Raw genomic sequence first — 23416 nt, forward strand, 5'->3', positions numbered from 1 at the left:
CTCTATCGGATATCTATAACTCCTGCCTTACCCGCAAAGCAATCAGGATTGCAGGTGACCCCACCCACCCATCCATCTCACAGCCTCTTCAGTCTGCTGCCGTCGGGGAGGAGACTGTGGAGTCTCTGGGCCAAAACCAGTAGGCTCAAGGGCAGTTTCTTTCACCAGGCGGTCAGGGGGCTCAACTCCCTCCCTGTTCTGCCCCTCCTCCCCCCTGCCACTGATTCTGCTTGCACACACCCCTGCCCCCCCCCCCCCCCCCCTTCAGCATCTGACATGTCACCCTCACAGTTTCCACCCCCCAACACACAGACACACACACACACTCAATGTTCATTAACACACTGAACTCAGGGACTGCACATTTCACTTTACCTTGCTCATTTGCACTATTCTGCACTACCTCACCTTAACAGTTATAAGTTTGTTTATACTGCTTATTTCATGTTTACCTGCTATACCTCAAGTACCCTTGACTGTTTTTTTGCTCCAATTTGGTGTGTATACAGTGGGGCAAAAAAGTATTTAGTCAGCCACCAATTGTGCAAGTTCTCCCACTTAAAAAGATGAGAGAGGCCTGCAATTTTCATCATAGGTACACTTCAACTATGAGAGACAGAATGGGGGAAAGAATCCATGAAATCACATTGTAGGATTTTCAATGAATTAATTGGTAAATTCCTCGGTAAAATAAGTATTTGGTCACCTACAAACAAACAAGATTTCTGGCTCTCACAGACTTGTAACTTCTTTAAGAGGCTCCTCTGTCCTCTACTCATTACCTGTATTAATGGCACCTGTTTGAACTCGTTATCAGTATAAAAGACACCTGTCCACAACCTCAAACAGTCACACTCCAAACTCCACTATGGCCAAGACCAAAGAGCTGTCAAAGGACACCAGAAACAAAATTGTAGACCTGCACCAGGCTGGGAAGACTGAATATGCAATAGGTAAGCAGCTTGGTGTGAAGAAATCAACTGTGGGAGCAATTATTAGAAAATGGAAGACATACAAGACCACTGATAATCTCCCTCGATCTGGGGCTCGACGCAAGGTCTCACCCTGTGGGGTCAAAATGATCACAAGACCGGTGAGCAAAAATCCCAGAACCACACGGGGGGACCTAGTGAATGACCTGCAGAGAGCTGGGACCAAAGTAACAAAGGCTACCATCAGTAACACACTACGCTGCCAGGGACTCAAATCCTGCAGTGCCAGATGTGTCCCCCTGCTTAAGCCAGTACATGTCCAGGCCCGTCTGAAGTTTGCTAGAGAGCATTTGGATGATCCAGAAGAGGATTGGGAGAATGTCATATGGTCGATGAAACCAAAATAGAACTTTTTGGTAAAAACTCAACTTGTCGTGTTTGGAGGAGAAAGAATGCTGAGTTGCATCCAAAGAACACCATACCTACTGTGAAGCATGGGGGTGGAAACATCATGCTTTGGGGCTGTTTTTCTGCAAAGGGACCAGGACGACTGATCCGTGTAAAGGAAAGAATGAATGGGGCCATGTATCGTGAGATTTTGAGTGAAAACCTCCTTCCATCAGCAAGGGCACTGAAGATGAAACGTGGCTGGGTCTTTCAGCATGACAATGATCCCAAACACACCACCCGGGCAACGAAGGAGTGGCTTCGTAAGAAGCATTTCAAGGTCCTGGAGTGGCCTAGCCAGTCTCCAGATCTCAACCCCATAGAAAAACTTTGGAGGGAGTTGAAAGTCCATGTTGCCCAGCAACAGCCCCAAAACATCACTGCTGTAGAGATCTGCATGGAGGAATGGGCCAAAATACCAGCAACAGTGTGTGAAAACCTTATGAAGACTTAGAGAAAACCTTTGACCTCTGTCATTGCCAACAAAGGGTACACAACAAAGTATTGAGATGAACTTTTGTTATTGACCAAATACTTATTTTCCACCATAATTTGCAAATAAATTCTTTAAAAATCAGACCATGTGATTTTCTGGATTTTTTTTTCTCATTTTGTCTCTCATAGTTGAGGTATACCTATGATGAAAATTACAGGCCTCTCTCATCTTTTTAAGTGGGAGAACTTGCACAATTGGTGACTGACAATACTTTTTTGCCCCACTGTGTGTGTGTGTGTATATATATATATATATATACACACACACATACATACATATATAATGTGTGTGTGTGTGTGTGTATGTATGTATATATATATATATACACACACACATACATACATATATAATGTGTGTGTGTGTATGTGTGTATGTATTTATATATGTGTGTGTGTATACATATGTGTGTGTGTGTGTGTGTGTGTGTGTGTGTGTATATATATATATATATATATATATATATATATATACACACACACACACACACACACACACACATATATATATATATACACGTGTGCATGTATATATGTGTGTGTGTATACACACACACACACACACACACACATACATACATACATACATACATATATATATAATGTGTGTGTGTGTATGTATGTGTATATGTGTGTGTGTGTGTGTGTGTGTGTGTGTGTGTGTGTGTGTGTGTGTATATATATATATATATATATATATATATATATACGTGTGTATGTATATATATATATGTGTGTGTGTGTGTGTATATATGTGTGTATATATATATATATATATATATATATATATATATATATATATATATATATATACGACTGTTTAGACTATGTCTAGTTCTTATCTAGGCAAGGCAAGGCAAGTTTATTTATATAGCACATTTCATACACAGTGGCAGTTCAATGTGCTTTACAGAAGTAAAAGCAAAACAGTAAGCAATAGAAAATAAAATTACATAAAATAAATGGGGAAGAAAAATAATAAGAATTAAACATCTAGAGTGTTTATACTGTTTGTATTATTTATTTAAATTATTCTTATTTCAATTATTCTATTTTTTATTTATTGCATTGCCTGTTTGCACCGTGGGTCAGAGAGGACTGAAATTTCATCTGTGCTGTATGTCAAGCATGTATAGCATATTTGACAATAAAGTTGACTTGACTAGTGAGCTTGATATGGACACATCTTCAAGTACCAAGTCGATGGCTCACGGCAAGCATCACATGTCTCTACAAATGTGGTCTGAGGTCAGATGAAATATCTTGAAATTGGACTGAAAGCCCTCAAATAGTAGCAGTCCTTAGAGCTTTCTACACTAGCACAAATGTGTACATCAAAGGTTCCACCAGACTGTTTGATACTCGGGTCGGATGTAGACAAGGCACCCTGGAGTCTCCGACTCTTTTCAATATCTGCATGGATTTTGTGGTCAGGATTGCTTGTCATGAAGTGGAGAGGTTTTATCCAGAGATGGGCTTCAAAATCAAGTACTGCATTCCTAACGAGGTATCACCAAGGGAACTCCGGAAAAAAACAAGTGCAAGAGGGGAGAATAGAATAACTGAGCTGCTATATGCAGACGACCAAGCCGTTTTTGCGGAGTCAATTGAACAACAAACCATCCTCTGGATTTATGATAATGCGTATACTCTGTTTGGATTGAAAATGTCACACACCAAAACAGAAACGATGGCCTTTAATATCGATGAAGTTGTCAAGAACCAAGAGAGCCTCGTCTATGTAAACGGGAATAAAATAATGTGTGAGGACTCCGATACCTAAATTACACATCACAAACTCCAGCAAGGACACGCAGACCCTTCGCTTGAGAATTGGATCCGCATTTGAAAAATGGAACGAGCTTAAACATGTCCTTACAGATCAGTGTATAAACCTGTCTACTAGAGTAAAGTTCCTCACTGCATGTGTGAGATCCTGACTCTTGTACAGTGTACAGACATGGCAACTGACTACAAAGTCAGTCGCAAAGATAGAGGTCGTATGGAATGGATTTCTGAGGAAGATGGTGAAGTGTGGATACAGAAGGATGATAGAACTGAAGAAAATGCAAATAATGATAAACAGGATTGGAGATTCAAATTCTCAAATGCAGACCTACACCGCATTACTGAGACAAAACCAGTCAAGTCCTTCTGCTTATACCAGCAATTAAAATACCTGGCACATGTCTGCAGGATGGATAACTTGACTGGTTTTGTCTCAGTAATGCGGTGTAGGTCTGAGACATAAGGAAACGGATACTTTTTGTCAAACGCTCCCCAAGTTGGATGAGCTTGGGGATAGATGCCCCGCAGATAAGGAGAATGATGATGGATAGGACAATGATGATGGATAGGAATGATGATGGATAGGATGATGGATTGTCACTCGTGCGACAAGGCTTTTGCAGATAGCTTTTCGCAGACAGATGTAATTTATTGTTGAGCGGGGATAATAGGCGTGCGCGATGTTATTCACCGGCACAACGCAAGGGGGCGCGAAGTCGCTAGGAGTAGTTGGTGGGTGTGGTTAGTGGAGTGTTTATCCTCCGGTTACTTATAATGACTAGAACTTTTTTTTTTATAATGACTAGAACTGGAGTCGTATAGATGTACGTACTTCCTCAATCAACCGCTCTTCATGCTGCTCCATCTTCACTTGTGTTTTTAAAAATGCCGGTCGTGAAAACAAAACAAACCGGGAAAGTAGGGAAGCGGAAGTGCATGTACAGCGGATGTAGATTGGACCAATCAGAGCCCTCTTGTCTGCGGCGCTGTCTGCGAAGCTTCTGCGGTGGTCACAATTTTTGGGAGGTGCGCGCAGAGCGTCTGCGAAGGTGGGGGGCTACGCAGACACTGTCTGCGACGCTGTCTGCGAGGACTGGGTTGTCAGCATAAATTGGCCTTTAAGGAGTCAAAATCTCCAGAAAGGGGAACATGATGATGAGGCCTTTATGGTAGAGTGGCCAGACAAAAACCACTCCTTAGTAAAAGGCACATGACTGCCTGCTTGGAGTTTGCCAAAAAGCACCTAGAGGACTCTCAAACCATGAGAAACAAGATCCTCTGGTCTGAAAAAACCAAAATTGAACTTTTTGGCATGAATACCAAGCGTCACCTCTGGAGGAAACCAGGCACCGCTCATCACCTGGTTAATGCCATCCCTACAGTGAAGCATGGTGGTAGCATTAGGGTGTGGGGATGTTTTTCAGCAGTGGGAATGGGGCGACTAGTCCTGATAGAGGGAAAGATGAATGCAGCTAAGTACACAGAGATCCTTGAAGAAAACCTGCTCCAGAGCGCTCGGGACCTCAGATTGGGGTGAAGGTTTACCTTCCAACATGACAATGACCCAAATCACACAGCCACTCTTTTGTTCTCTTGGCTGCGGAGAAAGTCTGTGAAGGTCATTAAGTGGTCCAGCCAGAGCCCAGACCTGAATCCAATTGAACATCTGTGGAAGGAGCTGAAAATGTCTGTGGACCGATGCTCCCCATCTAACCTGATGGAGCTTGCAAGGCTGTGCGAAGAGGAATGAGCAAAAATGTCCAGATACAAGTGGGCCAAGCTCATAGCTTCTTTCCCAAGAAGCCTTGAAGCTGTAATTCCTGCCAAAGGTGCATCAAGTAAGTATTAGGCAAAGGGTGTGTACAGATATGTAAGTAAAATTAGTGTTTTTTTCATATATATTATTACACACATGCTGGTCACATATTTAGCTTTAAAGCGAAATGCAATGGAAATACAGTGCCTTGCAAAAGTATTCATACCCCTTGAACTTTTTCACATTTTTCCACCTTACAACCACAAACTTAAAAGTTTTTTATTGAGATTTTATGTGATAGACCAACAAAGAGTAGCACATAATTGTGAAGTGAAATGAAAATTATAAATGGTCTTCAAAATTTTAAACAAATAAAAATCTGAAAAATGTGGTGTGCATTTGGATTCAACCCCCTGTACTCTGATACCTCTAAATACAATCCAGTGCAATCAATTGCCTTCAGAAGTCATCTAATTAGTTAAAAGAGTCCTACTGTGTGTAATTTACTCTCAGCATAAATACACTTGTTCTGTGAAGGCCTCAGTGGTTTGTTAGAGAACACTGAAGAACAAACAGCATCATGAAGACCAAAGAACTCACCAGACAGGTCAAGGATAAAGTTCTGGAGAAGTTTAAAGCAGGGTTGGGTTATAAAAAAATATCCCAAGCTCTGAACATCTCAGGAAGCACTGTTCAATCCATCATTCAAAAATGGAAAAAGTATGGCACAACTGCAAACCTACCAAGACATGGCCATCCACCTAAACTGAGAGAGCAAGCAAGGAGGCCCATGATCACTCTGGAGGAGCTGCAGAAATCCACAGCTCAGGTGGGAGAATCTGTGCACAGGACAACTAGAAGTCATACACTCTACAAATCTGGCCTTTTTTGGAAGAGTGGCAAGAAGAAAGCCATTGTTGAAAGATAGGCATAAGAAGCCATGTAGGGGACACGGCAAACATGTGGAAGAAGGTGCTTTGGTTAGATGAGACCAAAGTTGAACTTTTTGGCCTAAATGCAAAGTGCTATGTGTGGCAGAAAACTAACACTGCTCATCACCCTGCACACACCATCCCCACTGTGAAACATGGTGGTGGCAGTATCATGCTATGGGGATGCTTTTCTTCAGCAGGGACAGGGAAGCTGGCCAGAGTTGATGGGAAGATGGATGGAGCTAAATACAGGGCAATCCTGGAAGAAAACCTGTTGGAGGCTGCAAAAGACTTGAGACTGGGAAGGAGATTCACCTTCCAGCAAGACAATGACCCTAAACATACAGCCAGAGCTACAATGGAATGGTTTAGATCAAAGAATATTCATGTGTTAGAATGGCCCAGTCAAAGTCCAGACCTAAATCCCATTGAGCATCTGTGGCAAGACTTGAAAATTGCTGTTCACAGACGCTCTCCATCCAATCTGGCTGAGCTTGAGCTATTTTGCAAAGAAGAATGGGCAAAAATTTCAGTGTCTAGATGCGCAAAGCTAGTAGAGACGTACCACAAAAGACTTGCAGCTGTGATTGCAGCAAAAGGTGGCTCTACAAAGTATTGACGCAGGGGGGCTGAATACTAATGCACATCACATTTTTCAGATTTTTATTTGTTTTAAAATTTTGAAGACCATTTATCATTTTTGTTTCACATCACAATTATGTGCTACTCTGTGTTAGTCTATCACATACAACCCCGATTCCAAAAAAGTTGGGACAAAGTACAAATTGTAAATAAAAACGGAATGCAATAATTTACAAATCTCAAAAACTGACATTGTATTCACAATAGAACATAGACAACATATCAAATGTCGAAAGTGAGACATTTTGAAATTTCATGCCAAATATTGGCTCATTTGAAATCTCATGACAGCAACACATCTCAAAAAAGTTGGGACAGGGGCAATAAGAGGCTGGAAAAGTTAAAGGTACAAAAAAGGAACAGCTGGAGGACCAAATTGCAACTCATTAGGTCAATTGGCAATAGGTCATTAACATGACTGGGTATAAAAAGAGCATCTTGGAGTGGCAGTGGCTCTCAGAAGTAAAGATGGGAAGAGGATCATCAATCCCCCTAATTCTGCGCCGACAAATAGTGGAGCAATATCAGAAAGGAGTTTGACAGTGTAAGATTGCAAAGAGTTTGAACATATCATCATCTACAGTGCATAATAATCAAAAGATTCAGAGGATCTGGAAGAATCTCTGTGCGTAAGGGTCAAGGCCGGAAAACCATACTGGGTGCCTGTGATCTTCGGGCCCTTAGATGGCACTGCATCGCATACAGGCATGCTTCTGTATTGGAAATCATAAAATCGGCTCAGGAATATTTCCAGAGAACATTATCTGTGAACACAATTCACCGTGCCATCTGCCGTTGCCAGCTAAAACTCTATAGTTCAAAGAAGAAGACGTATCTAAACATGATCCAGAAGCGCAGACATCTTCTCTGGGCCAAGGCTCATTTAAAATGGACTTTGGCAAAGTGGAAAACTGTTCTGTGGTCAGACGAATCAAAATTTGAAGTTCTTTATGGAAATCAGGGACGCCGTGTCATTCGGACTAAAGAGAAGAAGGACGACCCAAGTTGTTATCAGCGCTCAGTTCAGAAGCCTGCATCTCTGATGGTATGGGGTTGCATTAGTGCATGTGGCATGGGCAGCTTACACATCTGGAAAGACACCATCAATGCTGAAAGGTATATCCAGGTTCTAGAGCAACATATGCTCCCATTCAGATGATGTCTCTTTCAGGGAAGACCTTGCATTTTCCAACATGACAATGCCAAACCACATACTGCATCAATTACAGCATCATGGCTGTGTAGAAGAAGAGTCCGGGTACTGAACTGGCCAGCCTGTAGTCCAGATCTTTCACCCATAGAAAACATTTGGCGCATCATAAAACGGAAGATACGACAAAATAGACCTAAGACAGTTGAGCAACTAGAATCCTACATTAGACAAGAATGGGTTAACATTCCTATCCCTAAACTTGAGCAACTTGTCTCCTCAGTCCCCAGACATTTACAGACTGTTGTAAAGAGAAAAGGGGATGTCTCACAGTGGTAAACATGGCCTTGTCCCAACTTTGTTGAGATGTGTTGTTGTCATGAAATTTAAAATCACCTAATTTTTCTCTTTAAATGATACATTTTCTCAGTTTAAACATTTGATATGTCATCTATTTTCTATTCTGAATAAAATATGGAATTTTGAAACTTCCACATCATTGCATTCCGTTTTTATTTGCAATTGGTACTTTGTCCCAACTTTTTTGGAATCGGGGTTGTAAAATCTCAATAAAAAACTTTGAAGTCCGTGGTTGTAAGGTGGAAAAATATGAAAAAGTTCAAGGGGTATGAATACTTTTGCAAGGCACTGTAAAACACTTTGCACTGTTGCAGAGTAAATCCCTCTGTCACCACTGCTGTGTGAAAGGGCACTTTTGGGGCACGAGTTAGTTTAGATCAGATCATGCAAGCTCACAGAAGCCGATCCAGACTTTTTTTTAAGAGGATGGTGGAAAAACTGTAGACATCTCATCCCCGTCCATCCAGCATTAAGCGCTAAGGAATTTCTTAATCATGCTGAACACTGTTTCTATATCAACAAACTCCGCTGAGCCACCAACTCATCCGCTCGAGCACATTTTAATAATTGGTACAATCATAAAAGGTAACATCAGCCACAGGTTTGTTATTTTGTTCATTATTGCACCAATTTATTTACTTTCTCATTATCAGCGGTCAACTAGTAGAAATTAGTCGTTGTCTAACCCCAGTGGATCATTAGAGGCTACCTGCTGAAATTCAGTCATGTGGCCTCAGGGGCCAAAGGGCACACTCTTAACTCCACTTGACCTTTGTCTACCTCGAGTTTAGGTGCAGGATGTGGAATGTTGGTCCAAAGTGAGATGTCTTATGCTTTCCTGTCTTTTTGCTCCTCTTTCACATCACCTGTTTGAGTGAAGTCATGGAAAACCCAGCCTGTGGCCTAAAAATGTGGAAACTCCAGACATGTGTTAATCCATGCAAGCATTTACAATGTACATCCATGCATTTGCTTTTCATTAGTGACATTTCAAGTGATTTTAGAAGGACTAGAACAAATGCTAATAAAGAAATTGATCATTTTATTTGAGTTATTTGTTAATTTGCATTTATTGGAAGTGTATCATATTTTAAAAAGTCATTTTTATTTAAAATCCACTTTAGGCGGCTCGTCCACTTCATTACTGACGGTCCATACACTGCTGTATGTTTTCACTGTTTAACGATGCTATTAGTGTGCTCGTGATGTTTGCTGGTGTTGACCTAGTGTCTGTGTGCGAGGTGGCTTTTCAAAGACTGCACCCAGTGTCTGCCTTTGCTTTTGTTTATCCTTGCTTTTTTTTCTTCTGTATCTGTGGATAACACCTTACAGATATCCTGAAAAGATTAAAATTAAAAAACGAAGTCATAAGTGTCAAGTGCTGATACCAGAAACTCCTTCCATAAATGTTAAATAAACATCTCTTGAATGGGGAAATGATGGATGGATGGATGGATGGATGGATGGATGGATGGATAACTTTACTGATCCCTTTGGGAGGGTTCCCTCAGGGAAATTAAAATTCCAGCATCATTACAGAATAAACAGAGAATAGAAAATAGAGAAAACTTCTAGATAAATTATTAACATATTCAAATATAAAATATGAAATAAAAGAAATAATGAATGAGCACACCTATTAACTATTGTCAGAGCTGCTGGTTTAGAAAATTAGTCCAAACCTTCGGACAAATATAATCCAGAATATTGTGTGTGTGTGTGTGTGTGTGTGTGTGTGTGTGTGTGTGTGTGTAATGGTAAAAAGAGAAGAGGAGGAGCTTATGAAAGTGAACAAGATCAGTTATATAAAGGTGTGGAGGAACTTGAGCATCCTCTGTCTGTCACGCTCTCTCTCTCTCTCTCTCTCTCTCTCTCTCAGGATGCTAGGACGAGTGCTTCTCAGGACAGCATTACTGCTTTTGTTGGCTCAGCCAATGCTTCAGGGGGAAACAGGTAGGTAAAACACACAGTAAGTTACCTTATACACAATGTTATACTGTTATTCTTCTTGGCATTCTTAGAAATACTGTTTAGACTGGAGAAATTGTATTATGAAATGTGGATTAAAATTTGTTTATTTTAGAAACTAATAAGCAAAATTCAGGGTTTTACGTCAGGAATGTAACTGAATATATATTTAACAGTTATTCCACAAAATCGAGTTGTACATGAGCAGATAGCCATCAAGGCACGTAGCACTGAGTTGGCTATAAGCCATGTATGACAAGATTGAGTGGAATAACTGTTTTGTTCTATCCACAGTCACTGGATTTTGAGAAACAGCATTTTTATTTTTTGCAAATTTGATAAATTAAAAACTTTATACAAAACTTCCAACAAAATTATTTCTGCTTAGAATGTAAACAAATCTGCAAAATGACAGTAACAATTTGTGAAAAATGCTATAATAATTCTTGAAAAATAAAAGATACGGTCTTGCCATCAAATACTTTTATTTCATATTTTGTTGCTTTTTTTTGAGGGGGTTTGTTTTCAGGTAGAGTTTGCATTTCATCCTCAATTGGTTCAGCAACACACTGCCATTTTGTTTTTCTCTACTCATGGTATAGGAGTAGCCAATCAGAGGTGCGATTCCGCATATCCAGTGAATGTGGATAAATCTTATCTCATTATCTAGCCGCTTTATCCTGTTCTACAGGGTCGCAGGCAAGCTGGAGCCTATCCCAGCTGACTACGGGTGAAAGGCGGGGTACACCCTGGACAAGTCGCCAGGTCATCACAGGGCTGACACATAGACACAGACAACCATTCACACTCACATTCACACCTACAGTCAATTTAAAGTCACCAGTTAACCTGCATGTCTTTGGACTGTGGGGGAAACCGGAGCACCCGGAGGAAACCCACGCGGACACGGGGAGAACATGCAAACTCCGCACAGAAAGGCCCTCGCCGGCCACGGAGCTCGAACCCGGACCTTCTTGCTGTGAGGCAACAGCGCTAACCACTACACCACCATGCCACCCTGTTTTTATTATTATTATTATTATTATTATAATACCCCATTTTCTCCTCATATTGGTCCATGTCATACACCTACCAATCATGTCGGGCAAAGACTACGCCAGAGACAACCTCTACATCTTACTGAACTCCCTAACACGATAAAAGCTCTTCTGCATACATGAGTACACAAACACCTGTGATTGGCTAGTATCAGTGTGATTGATCGAGAGGAACAGAGAGTACAACCAGTTTTGCTCTCTTGACTCCTGGCCATGGACGGCTGCAGCGTCACTGGGATTCAAACTCAAGATCTTCCTATGGTGACTCAAGTCAACCTTTTTCAGTTGTGCCACTCAGGAGACCGCCACTTGAGATCCTGCAAGGAGCTGAATATAAGTCATGCGAGTGAGGTTTTTATGTTCATATGGCGCTTGAAAGGCTTGATTGTGTGTTTTGGAATGCAAGATTGCCAATTTTCAGGAAATCCCCCCATGCACTACTATGCAAAATCCCCACAAAAAGACTTTGGCTATTAAGGGAGATGTATTTTACTTTTTATTTTTCTCAGTTTTTGCAAGGAAAACAGTTTAACATTGGTGGGCATGCAGTTCTGATTTCTAAAAGAGCTGTTGCTCCATATTGCCCATATAGGTCCTTATAGGCTATTGATTTCAACTATAAGTATTTTGATTTGTTAGAGATGTTCTTGTTTTGAGATACAGTCACATACAGTTAGGTAGAAGATTGAAAGCTTGCTTAAAGTTCCTCAGGACATCTGGTTCAGGAGTTACGTTCTGCAAATTGCCATTTATTATAATTTGAGAATGAAAATGACTGACTGACTTCTTTTTCCAGCAGCCTTGTTTTTTCTTTTTCATTGTTTTCCAGTGTTTCTAAGGCACAGTGGTCGGGTCCACATAAAATAAAAGCCTTCTGCTCTAAACAACACCCTGTAAAATGGCTACAAATATTTGAAGCATTAAACAAATACAGGTACAGATAGTGGGATTGCGTTACACACCAAGTCAAATCTCAAAATATGGGCAAAATCATTATCTTGATAATCAGCTTGCTTGACCAGACAAAGATAGAGAACATACTATAATGCCATTTTAATGTCTAATATGTCTGTATCTCAGGCCTTTTGCTTCAAATTTCCTGTTTAAAGTGATGGCTCAGTTTAAGATGTTTATACTGGTCTTGAAATTAACATTTTGATCTAATAAAATACATTTGATTCTATTTAGATTAAATGGAAATTTAGACAGATGAACCAGATGTCTCTGGATTTTAAAATTTTGCATTTTAATTAGTCCATTTTTTAAAGGTTTGGCTTTCCTTAGAAACTAATATTAATGCCTAATAATAATTAAAATATTATTAAGAATAGGACCTAATTCATTTCCTTTATAATACTGTTTATTTCTCAGGGTTTTACATCCAACTTTGCATGCCAGTTTATTGTTTTAGGCCAATATTGGTTCTATAAACTGGCTCTATATTTGAAATAATTTTAGGTTGAATCAAAGAAAAATATTTACTCAGGTAAGTCAGTCTAATGTTTGTCTCAGGGCTTGACTTTGGCTTCCAAATTTGAATGTCTTTTAAAAATCTAAAACAACTTAAAAAAAATCTTAAGTAACTTTTAACAAAATACACTGGCCATTAAGATTAATCTGAAATAGTACCAATGTTTCAAGAGTTCTAAAATTTGCTTTTGACAGCCATTTAAAGTTCTTCAGGGTAAATTAATTAGTCTTAGAAACACACTGGGGTGCAGTAATTAAAATACCAGAATAGTCTGGCTGAACTATTGGAAATGCTGAGCTACATCTCAGGAATTTGCTTTGACTTCTGAATTTTAATGGTGGTTTGTGAAACAATCCCTTCTTCCATGTCTTTCTTTACCGAAGGCTTCCCGGTGCTTGTCCAAATTTGACATCCAGCTGTGAGAATGAGATTTTATTGCTTGTACACAGTCATGCCATTGATGCACCTTTCCTCCGCTGTCTCACTCAAACCTGTCTCAAGCCCATGTGAAAGTGAACAGCCAGGACTGGACAGAAAGCCAGCTCCATGGGTGGCACGGTGGTGTAGTGGTTAGCACTGTTGCCTCATGGCAAGAAGGTTCTGGGTTTGAGCCCAGTGGCTGATGGGAGACTTTCTGTGTGGAGTTCGCATGTTCTCCCCGTGTCTGCATGGATTTCCTCCGGGTGCTCTGGTTTCACCCACAGTTCAAAGACGTGGTTAGGGCCAGCCTTGGGCTGAATTACCCTTGTGCAAGGGACCTAACCCCCAACTGCTCTTTGGGTACTGTAGCATGGCTGCCCACTGCTCTGGGTATGTGTGCTCATTGCTTGTGTGTGTGTGTGTTCACTGCTTCAGGTGGCTAAATGCAGATTTGTAATTAGTGATCAATCATTAAATCAGTCTCATTAAATCAGTCTCATTAATAATACCATTAATTTTGGTGCCTAATAATAAATTACCAAACAGCTAAATTATGGTATATTCCAAATTATTATGGTCACTACCAATACAACAATAATGGATCACTTACCGTATTACACAACTCATTATGCACCTTGGAATTCTTTGAGATTGTGTGACTTCAAAAATATCGGTACAACAAATAAACACACACAGTTTCAATAATAATTGAATTTATTATAAAGATAAAATTGAATAATAGCAGCTGAAATGCATTCAAATGGTCATCATTGATGTGTGTGTGTGTGAGAGAGAGAGAGTTGGGGGGGCAGTCCCACCTCGTGTTTTAAGGAGAACAAAGGGATGTATGTGTGGGGGAGGTGACCACATGGTGAGGACACAAGACTAGCATGGATAGCTAACTAAGGCGTGTTTGTGTTTGAGTGTGAGGCCTTGTGGCCTAAACAAAGACTAGCCTGGATAGCTAACTAAGGTATGTTTGTGTGTGAGTGTGAGGCCTTGTGGCCTAAACAAAGACTAGCCTGGATAGCTAACTCCACTAGCTTATAACACTACTAAATCCACTGAAATCTTGATGAGGTCAAAATATGTGTAATGATGAAATTAAAGTGTTAGAAAGGAAAAGAGAGCATGCAAAACCTATCTATTAAACAAAACAACTGAGAGAACATAAAACAATGATGGAACACAAAATCAGTGTGCACACAAACAGTTCCTGAGTTTAAATTCACACTACTTCATAAAGCTAATTCCTAAGACTAGTTCTATGCCCCCAAATGCCAGTCTTACTTCAGTATCTTGCTTATAGTGCAAGATTATGGAGATGTTCCGAAACTTTGGAGTCCACAGGAGCACGTGAGTCGCTTCCGTGGAAAGCAGAGGATTTCTTGGTCCAAACGCTTCGTAGTTCGTGGAGAAGTAGTCTCTGATCAAACAATGTGCACAGCGCTTTTAGTTAGAAGGAATCCGGTCGCTTCTAACTTTTAATTAAACTGCTTGGGCGGCAGTCTTGTAACGTTACTGATAATAGACAAACAAACCGGCTGTAGTTCAACCGAGAGAGAGAGATAGCACGATTTAAGTAGTTCTACCGTGGCCAATGGTAAACAAAAACCGTGCTGAATCATTTTTCTCGGGGGAAGACGTCTTTATCTTGGATGCTCGGCGGAGCGGATCTCTTTGTGTCCGTGTGATGCTCACGCGGTGCCAAAAGAGAGAGAACGGAAGTTTGCTCAGTTACTTATGGCTTCATGGAGGATGTGACGTAGGTGATCCCGCCCAGGCGTGACGTAGGTCACCGCGGAAGTTAGTTAATGGGAGTTGTAGTCCTTAGACGGACTGTGACTGTGTACCTACACAGAGGATGAATTTCACTGTGCCGGAGTGTGCATGTGACAAAGGCGGCTTCTTCTTTAGTTTTTGGTTTGACATGGAATTCTGTGTATTGTGCATTTTTCAGTTATTTCCTTCAAGTTCCAGTGATGTTTGATTTCCTGTTTACAATTATTCACCATCTGATGGTTTATCACAGTATTGATAACTATCTGTTTTATGTCAGGGTACAAACCTCAACATGGTAGTTTGGGTCACATGCTTGTGCTTTCCAAAGGTCTCTTTAAAAACAAAGCTTAAAATAAAATTGTGATAAATTCTGAATAAAATCTGAATCTCTTCTTGCTTTAGTATATGGTCTCAGTGCACAGAATGCCAACACTTATCAACCCAACACTAAAGCACAAGATGAGAAATAGAACACACCCTTTTTCATTTGGGTTCTGACATAGACATCATATAATCAGCTACTTTTATTATCACAATATTTCCCAAAGCCTTTTTTCACATGAAGTGAAAATATTGCTAGCTACAAAGTTCTACATGCTGTGTATCAGGTTTAAATTACCTAGCTAAATCTAACCATGGTAAAAACTTCAAATAAGACTATAACTGTTAATCAAAACATTAAAAAAAATTTTTAGCTTACAATTGTAAATGTATTCCTTATGCCTTAAAGCTGTTCTGTTTGACAAATTTTTAAAACTCTGATTTGTACTGAACACTCCAGTGAGACAAAACTGTAGTGTCAAAAATATTCTAATCAGAATTTGCTTTAAAAAAGGCAGTGTGTATGTGTTTATACACACACACACACACACACACACGCATATATATATATATCCTTCTCACCCCCGGCAGGGGGGTGGTATCCATGTCATCCTCAAGCTCGGGTCCTCTACCAGAGGCCTGGGAGTTTGAGGGTTCTGCGCAGTATCTTCGATGTTCCTAGGACTGCGCTCTTCTGGACTGAGGCTTCAGATGTTGTTCCTGGGATTTGCTGGAGCCACTCTCCCAGTTTGGGGGTTACTGCCCCAAGTGCCCCCACTACCACAGGGACCACGCAACCCTTGACCTTCCACATCCGTTCCAGCTGCTCTTTCAACCCTTGATACTTCTCAAGTTTCTCATGTTCCTTCTTCCTGATGTTGGCGTCAGCTGGGATCGCCACATCTATCACCACCACCCTCTTCTGCTCTTTGTCCACCACCACTATGTCTGGTTGGTTAGCCAGGATCTGTTTGTCAGTCTGGAAGCTGAAGTCCCACAGAACCTTGGCCCTGTTGTTCTCAGCCACCTTCTGTGGTATGGCCCATTGGGACTTGGGTACTTCTATTCCATACTGGTTGCAGATGTTCCTGTATACTATCCCAGCCACTTGGTTGTGCCTCTCCATGTATGCTGATCCAGCTAGCATCTTACACCCTGCTACTATGTGCTGGACTGTTTCAGGGGCTTCTTTGCACAGTCTTCATCTTGGGTCTGATCTACTCTGGTAGATCCTGGCCTCTATGGCTCTTGTGCTTATGGCCTGTTCTTGTGCTGCCATGATTAGTGCCTCTGTGCTGTCTGTCAGTCCTGCATTATCCAGCCACTGGTAGGATTTCTTGATATCAGCCACTTCCTCTATCTGACGGTGGTACATGCCATGTAGGGGTTTGTCCCTCCAGGTTGTCTGTTCCTTCTCCTCCTCTGCACTCTCATCAGGGTTCTGCTGCCTGAGACATTCACTTAGCAGTTCATCCTTTGGGGCCATCTTTCTGATGTATTCTCGGATTTTCGATGTTTCATTCTGGACCGTGGTCTTGACGCTCACTAGCCCTCGGCCTCCCTCTTTCCGCTTAGTGTATAGTCTCAGGGTACTGGACTTGGGGTGGAACACTCCATGCATGGTGAGGAGCTTTCTAGTCTTGATATGTGTGGGTTCTATCTCCTCCTTTGGCCAGTTTATGATACCAGCGGGGTATCTGATGACTGGTAGTGCGTACATGTTGATGGCTCGGACCTTGTTCTTACCATTCAGCTGACTTTTCAGGACCTGCTTTACTCTCTGGAGGTATTTGGCTGTGGTTGACTTCCTTGTGGCCTCTTCATGGTTTCCATTAGCCTGTGGGATGCCAAGGTACTTGTAGCTGTCTTGGATATCACCTATGTTGCCCTCTGGTAGGTCAATCCCCTCAGTCCGGATCATCTTGCCTCTCTTTGAGACCATCCGGCCACACTTGTCCAATCCGAATGACATCCCTATGTCATCGCTGTAGATCCGGGTGGTGTGGATCAGCGAGTCTATTTCTCGCTCGTTCCTGGCATACAGCTTGATGTCATCCATGTAGAGCAGGTGGCTGATTGTTGCCCCACTACGGAATCGGTACCCGTAGCCGCTTTTCGTGATGATCTGACTGAGGGGGTTCAGGCCTATGCAGAACAGCAGTGGTGATAGTGCATCTCCTTGGTATATGCCACACTTGATGTTGACTTGGGCAATGGGTTTTGAGTTGGCCTCTAGGGTTGTCTTCCACATTTCCATTGAGTTCTGGATGAAGGTCCTTAGGTTCCTGTTGATCTTATACAGTTCCAGACATTCCAGTATCCATGTGTGTGGCATTGAGTCGTAGGCTTTCTTGTAGTCAATCCAGGCAGTGCACAGGTTGGTCTATCTCTTCTTACAGTCTCGGGCGACTGTTCTATTAACCAGTAGCTGGTGCTTGGCTCCTCTGGTGTTACTGCCAATTCCTTTCTGTGCCTTGCTCATGTATTGAGCCACATGCTTACTCATTTTTGCCGCAATGATGCCTGACAGGGCCTTCCATGTTGTATAGAGACAGGTAATTGGCCGGTAGTTGGATGGGATGGGTCCCTTCTGGGGGTCCTTCATGATTAGGACTGTCCTGCCTTGGGTTAGCCATTCTGGGTGGGTCCCATCCCTCAGCAGCTGGTTCATCTGTGCTGCTAGGCATTCATGGAGTGCAGTTAGCTTCTTCAGCCAGTATGTATGGATCATATCGGGGCCTGGTGCTGTCCAGCTCTTCATCTTTGACACTCTTTCTTGGACGTCTGCCATTGAGATGGTTACTGGTTCTTGTTCTGGGAGGTTGCTGTGGTCAGCTCTTAGGTCCACTAACCATTGGGCATCGGTGTTGTGTGATGCCTTTCTTTCCCATATGTCTTTCCAGTATTTTTCCACCTCAGCTTTTGGTGGGTCTGACTGGTTGTTGTTTCCCTGCCACTGAGAGTACACCTTGGCTGGTTCAGTGGAGAACAGCTTGTTTATTCTCCTGGCCTCTCCCTCCTTGGTGTATCTCTTCAACCGGGTGGCCAGAGCTGTTAGTCGCTGTTTGGCAGTTTCGAGTGCCTCTGGTATGGAGAGTGAGTTGTACTTCCTGGGCGCCCCTTTATTCACCATGTTCCCTTTCTGTAGTTCAGTTAGCTGGCTAACTTCTCTCCATGCTGTCTTTATCTTGGCCTCTAATCGTCTTTTCCATGGTGGATACTGTTTATGTCCCGAGCCCACCTTGTGTCCAAGCATCTCCATGATTACTGTTGCTGTACTGTGTATCAGCTTGTTGGTCTCAGTGATGGTTCTTGTGGAGATTTATACACACACGCATATATATATATATATATATATATATATATGGGTCTGTCTCAGAAACTGGGTACTGTGGGGGTCCCCCACTAAATATACTCAGTCAATAAACTATGCAGTTTTGAATGGTGATGTTGGTTTTAATTTGAAATAAAATGATGAAAGAAATAATACAGATAAAACTAAATATTTAATGTGAATACTCTATTCAGAATTTGGCAAAAATTCTGCAAATCTGTGGAAAAATGGCGGCTTGATCTGGGACATGATAAATGGTTGACTACATTGCATTCCCTTAAAAAGGCTGTAGTCCACTGAAAAGTCTACAGTTATCACTAATTGTATTTTAAGTTGTAACTTTATACACCTAAGGATTGGTGCACTCACAGAATAATCATAACCATAATAAAACATCTCATCTCATCTCATCTCATTATCTCTAGCCGCTTTATCCTTCTACAGGGTCGCAGGCAAGCTGGAGCCTATCCCAGCTGACTACGGGCGAAAGGCGGGGTACACCCTGGACAAGTCGCCAGGTCATCACAGGGCTGACACATAGACACAGACAACCATTCACACTCACATTCACACCTACGGTCAATTTAGAGTCACCAGTTAACCTAACCTGCATGTCTTTGGACTGTGGGGGAAACCGGAGCACCCGGAGGAAACCCACGCGGACACGGGGAGAACATGCAAACTCCGCACAGAAAGGCCCTCGCCGGCCCCGGGGCTCGAACCCAGGACCTTCTTGCTGTGAGGCGACAGCGCTAACCACTACACCACCGTGCCGCCCCATAATAAAACATCATGCAAAATATTTGATCACCGTTGTAACTCCATTTTCCGCATACCCAAAACCAATACGATCGTGTGTTTTGATCTAAACGGAAAGCCTCAGGGTCAAGGTCACTAACTCACCAAAAGTAGTAACTTAATCACTACGCCGTATAAAAATTTAGTTATAAATCTGCAATTTTGTTTTTTAAAACGAAAGCTGAAAGTTAGGTATAGAATGTTTCTTACAGAATATGTTACAATGGTAGCTGGTCTTGTATGAATTTCTGAGCTATAAAATAAAGTTGTGATCTATTTTTTTTTTTTACTGTAGCATGTTATTTGTGTGCGGGGAAGGACACACATATTAACAATTTGCATGTGTAGAATGGAATTTTCCACTCCAACAGTTAGAAGTTGATCGTGCTTCCATTTGCGGTTTTTCTGTTACGTGGGTGATCTGTTTGGACGTTATAATCAAAAGGTGAGTTTTGACAGTTTTATTTTGTTTTAGTCTTGCAGTATAAGGCAATAGAATGTTTTTCTTTTTCATCTTACTTTCATATTTCATAGTGTTTGCGTATTTTTGGCCAATATTTGCAACCATGGTCAATTTAGATCGAACTTTTGATAGAATCTATGGCCAGTCATTTTGCCCCGCCCCCGCCTCAAGCTCTGTCCGGTGCGGTAGTGATGTCCCGTTGCTCGCGTGCCGCAGTAGAGACCCACGCGACCTTCAGCCGGTACAGTCGCTGTTCTTTTACCAGCGCCGTTATTCTCATCTTTCCGGTGTGTTCTTGATTTTTCCATTGTGTCCTATTGTCCTATTTCGCCATATCAAATACCCAAAATGTATCATGTTATTCATATTTAAGTGAATAATCAATTCAATCATCATAATTCGCCATTTTTAACCCAAGCAATCAAAAAGAGGAAATTTATTCAATATTTTCACTCATCTGTGAAGGAGGGGCTTTAATTCTTCATGATGTAGTTATTTTATCTCATCTCATCTCATTATCTCTAGCCGCTTTATCCTTCTACAGGGTCGCAGGCAAGCTGGAGCCTATCCCAGCTGACTACGGGCGAAAGGCAGGGTACACCCTGGACAAGTCGCCAGATCATCACAGGGCTGACACATAGACACAGACAACCATTCACACTCACATTCACACCTACGGTCAATTTATGGCCCTTTTCCACTACCCTTTTTCAGCTCACTTCAGCTCGCTTCAGCTCACTTCAGCCCGACACGGCTCGCGTTTCGACTACCAAAAACCAGCACGACTCAGCTCGCTTCAGCCCTGCTTAGCCCCTAAAGCTCGCACCGTTTTGGAGTGGGGCTGAAGCGAGCCAAACCGTGCCGAGTGAGGCTGGGGGCGTGAGCAGACACTCCCCTGTGCACTGATTGGTGAGGAGGAGTGTCCTCACATGCCCACACACGCCCCGCGAGCACGCTGGGATCTGTAAACACCGTAAACCCGGAAGAAGAAGAATTACGAATTACGAGAATTTCTGAAGCCTTATGCGCCTCGCCTCATCTATACGCTCTTGCCAGTATCTGTCCGCGTTGTCGGTGACAACAAGCCACAGCACCAAGACCAGCAACACTAACGACTCCATGTCCTCCATGTTTATTGTTTACTATTCGGGTCGTGAGACTACCGCTTAAAAGCTCACTGATGTCACTGTTTGCGCTGCTTAACGACATCACCTGACGTCCACCCACTTTTGCTAACTCCACCCAATGTGTCCACCCACTTCCAGCCAGCACGGTTCAGCGCGGTTGTAGTCGAAATGCAACTCCAACAGCCCCGCTCAGCCCGACTCAGCACGGCACGGCTCAGCCCGACTCAGCCGCGTTTGTAGTGGAAAAGCGGCATTAGAGTCACCAGTTAACCTAACCTGCATGTCTTTGGATTGTGGGGGAAACCGGAGCACCCGGAGGAAACCCACGCGGACACGGGGAGAACATGCAAACTCCGCACAGAAAGGCCCTTGCCGGCCACGGGGCTCGAACCCGGACCTTCTTGCTGTGAGGCGACAGCGCTAACCACTACGCCACCGTGCCGCCCGTAGTTATTTTATATGTAAATCAATTTTACAAAAGCATTTGAATTGTAATCAAATAAATTTTCCACAGTAGAGGCCAGATAAAGCAAGACACTATCTTTATTCTTATTAAACATGACAAAAGAAACATTGAGTGAAGGTAAATGCAAAAAAAATAGCAAAATTAGAAAATTTATTTTTTGACCATAATGTCCCAAATGAGAGACCAGTTTCTGAGACGGACCCATATAGTGTGTGTGTGTGTGTGTGTGTGTGTTCCTCCTCTCTCACATTTCGCATCAGCTATGAAAGAGAAGGCGGAGCTTGTGGAGTGTGCAGAAGTCGCGCACACACAAAGCCACAATGTCAGTGGTGAGAGCACCCTTGAACAACTGCTCCAGACATGCACGATTCAGGCCTGCAGCATCAATTCCTCCTCTCAAAAGAGCACGATGGAGAAGCTTGTCCAAACGGTACAAGAAAGCAGAAAGTTTCTCACCATCTTTTTGGAAAGTATGGCGAAATGAGGCCATAAGGTCTGCTCCACTCTCAGTGGATCCATAAGTCGTGTCAAGAGCGGCTAAGTAATCAGTAGCAGTAGCAGACGGACTATTGACTTTCAAGAACCTTACTATGTCTCCAGCAGGCCCACGCGAACTCTCAATGATACTCTGTCGCTTAGCAGCATCACTGCACTGCCACTCAGTAAGCATCTGAGTAGCCTGCTCCATCCAGCCCTCATATTCTTCCTCACCTGGGGGAACAGGTCGTAACCCAGATAACAATCTGTTTTCTATAGCCAGGCGCATCAACAGATGCCTGGTTACAGCGATCTACAAGCTGACCTATGGCATTTACAAGATCAGTGCTGACATTGGGCTTAGGAGGCTGAGGGCCCAGGACAGCCACCTTTACGTCACCCATGGACTTGCCCTCCTTCTGCAACAATGCCAACAGCTTAGCTTCAAAATCATCCTCTTTATGAGCAAGACTAGCAGGCAGTAAGCTACTCAACACATGAACAGCCCACGGACCTGCCTCACCTAAAGTTCCCACTTCAGGAGGGACAAAGCTCTGATCCAACTCAGCAGAAGTCTCCACTAAAATGTACAGGTGCCTACCAGTCTTGTCGCCACGGCGACCACGTATCTGGGTCCTACCCAGAACCTTGACTGTGCTGAGCACACGGCTAACCACATCATCAGTGGCCTTCAGTGGCACTCCAAGTAAAATGGCATGACACAACTCCACATACTTCTCCCGGCTCCACTCAACAGCTTGACTAAGATCCATGTGAAAAGCTTCCCAGCAAAACTGCAGTAACTAAAACAAGACAAACACTTAGCAAATTGCAACTACCTACTTGTTCTGGTAAACAGGAATATCCCAGCGGTGCCTCCAAAATGTAACCCCTTTTTAAACAGGTGCTAGTCACCCAGCACAGTACAGGCTACTTAGTTACACTAAATGACAATAAATAATGGCGCAACAGGATCCTGAATTCTCAGCGGTGGAATGATGAGGTTCCTGATACCATAAATTTACGATTAGATTAGATTAGATAGAACTTTTGATCCCTTTGGGAGGGTTCCCTCAGGGAAATTAAGATTCCAGTAGCATCATTACAGGACAAACAGAGAATAGAGAAAAAACTTGTAGATAAATTAATTAAATTAAGTGTTTACGTATACAAATATAAAAAGAAGATATGGGGAAGAAGGGAAGGGGGGAAAAGGGAAAAGGGGGGCAGCA

At 42.4% G+C, this 23416-nt stretch overlaps 1 protein-coding gene across 1 annotated transcript; it reads right to left on the minus strand.

Moving 5' to 3' along the window:
* Positions 1-21963: 21963 nt before the first annotated feature.
* LOC132897556 (paraneoplastic antigen Ma1 homolog) lies at positions 21964-22957 on the minus strand. Its single transcript, XM_060938816.1, has 2 exons — positions 22510-22957; positions 21964-22418 (listed from the first exon to the last, which is right to left on the minus strand). Exons 1-2 carry the CDS (start codon positions 22955-22957, stop codon positions 21964-21966), a joined length of 903 nt encoding a protein of 300 aa, XP_060794799.1.
* Between the last annotated feature and the right edge of the window lie 459 nt (positions 22958-23416).

The sequence above is a fragment of the Neoarius graeffei genome, chromosome 14, assembly GCF_027579695.1.
Source record: "Neoarius graeffei isolate fNeoGra1 chromosome 14, fNeoGra1.pri, whole genome shotgun sequence".
Taxonomy (NCBI): Eukaryota; Metazoa; Chordata; class Actinopteri; order Siluriformes; family Ariidae; genus Neoarius; species Neoarius graeffei.

Bases quoted from the DNA above. Each gene is read 5' to 3' on its own strand.
- LOC132897556 (XM_060938816.1), bottom strand. From the start codon at position 22,957: ATGGATCTTAGTCAAGCTGTTGAGTGGAGCCGGGAGAAGTATGTGGAG. The intron at 22,419-22,509 runs GTCAGCTTGTAG...CTGTTCCCCCAG, and splicing joins TGATCTTGTAAATGCCATAG to GTGAGGAAGAATATGAGGGC.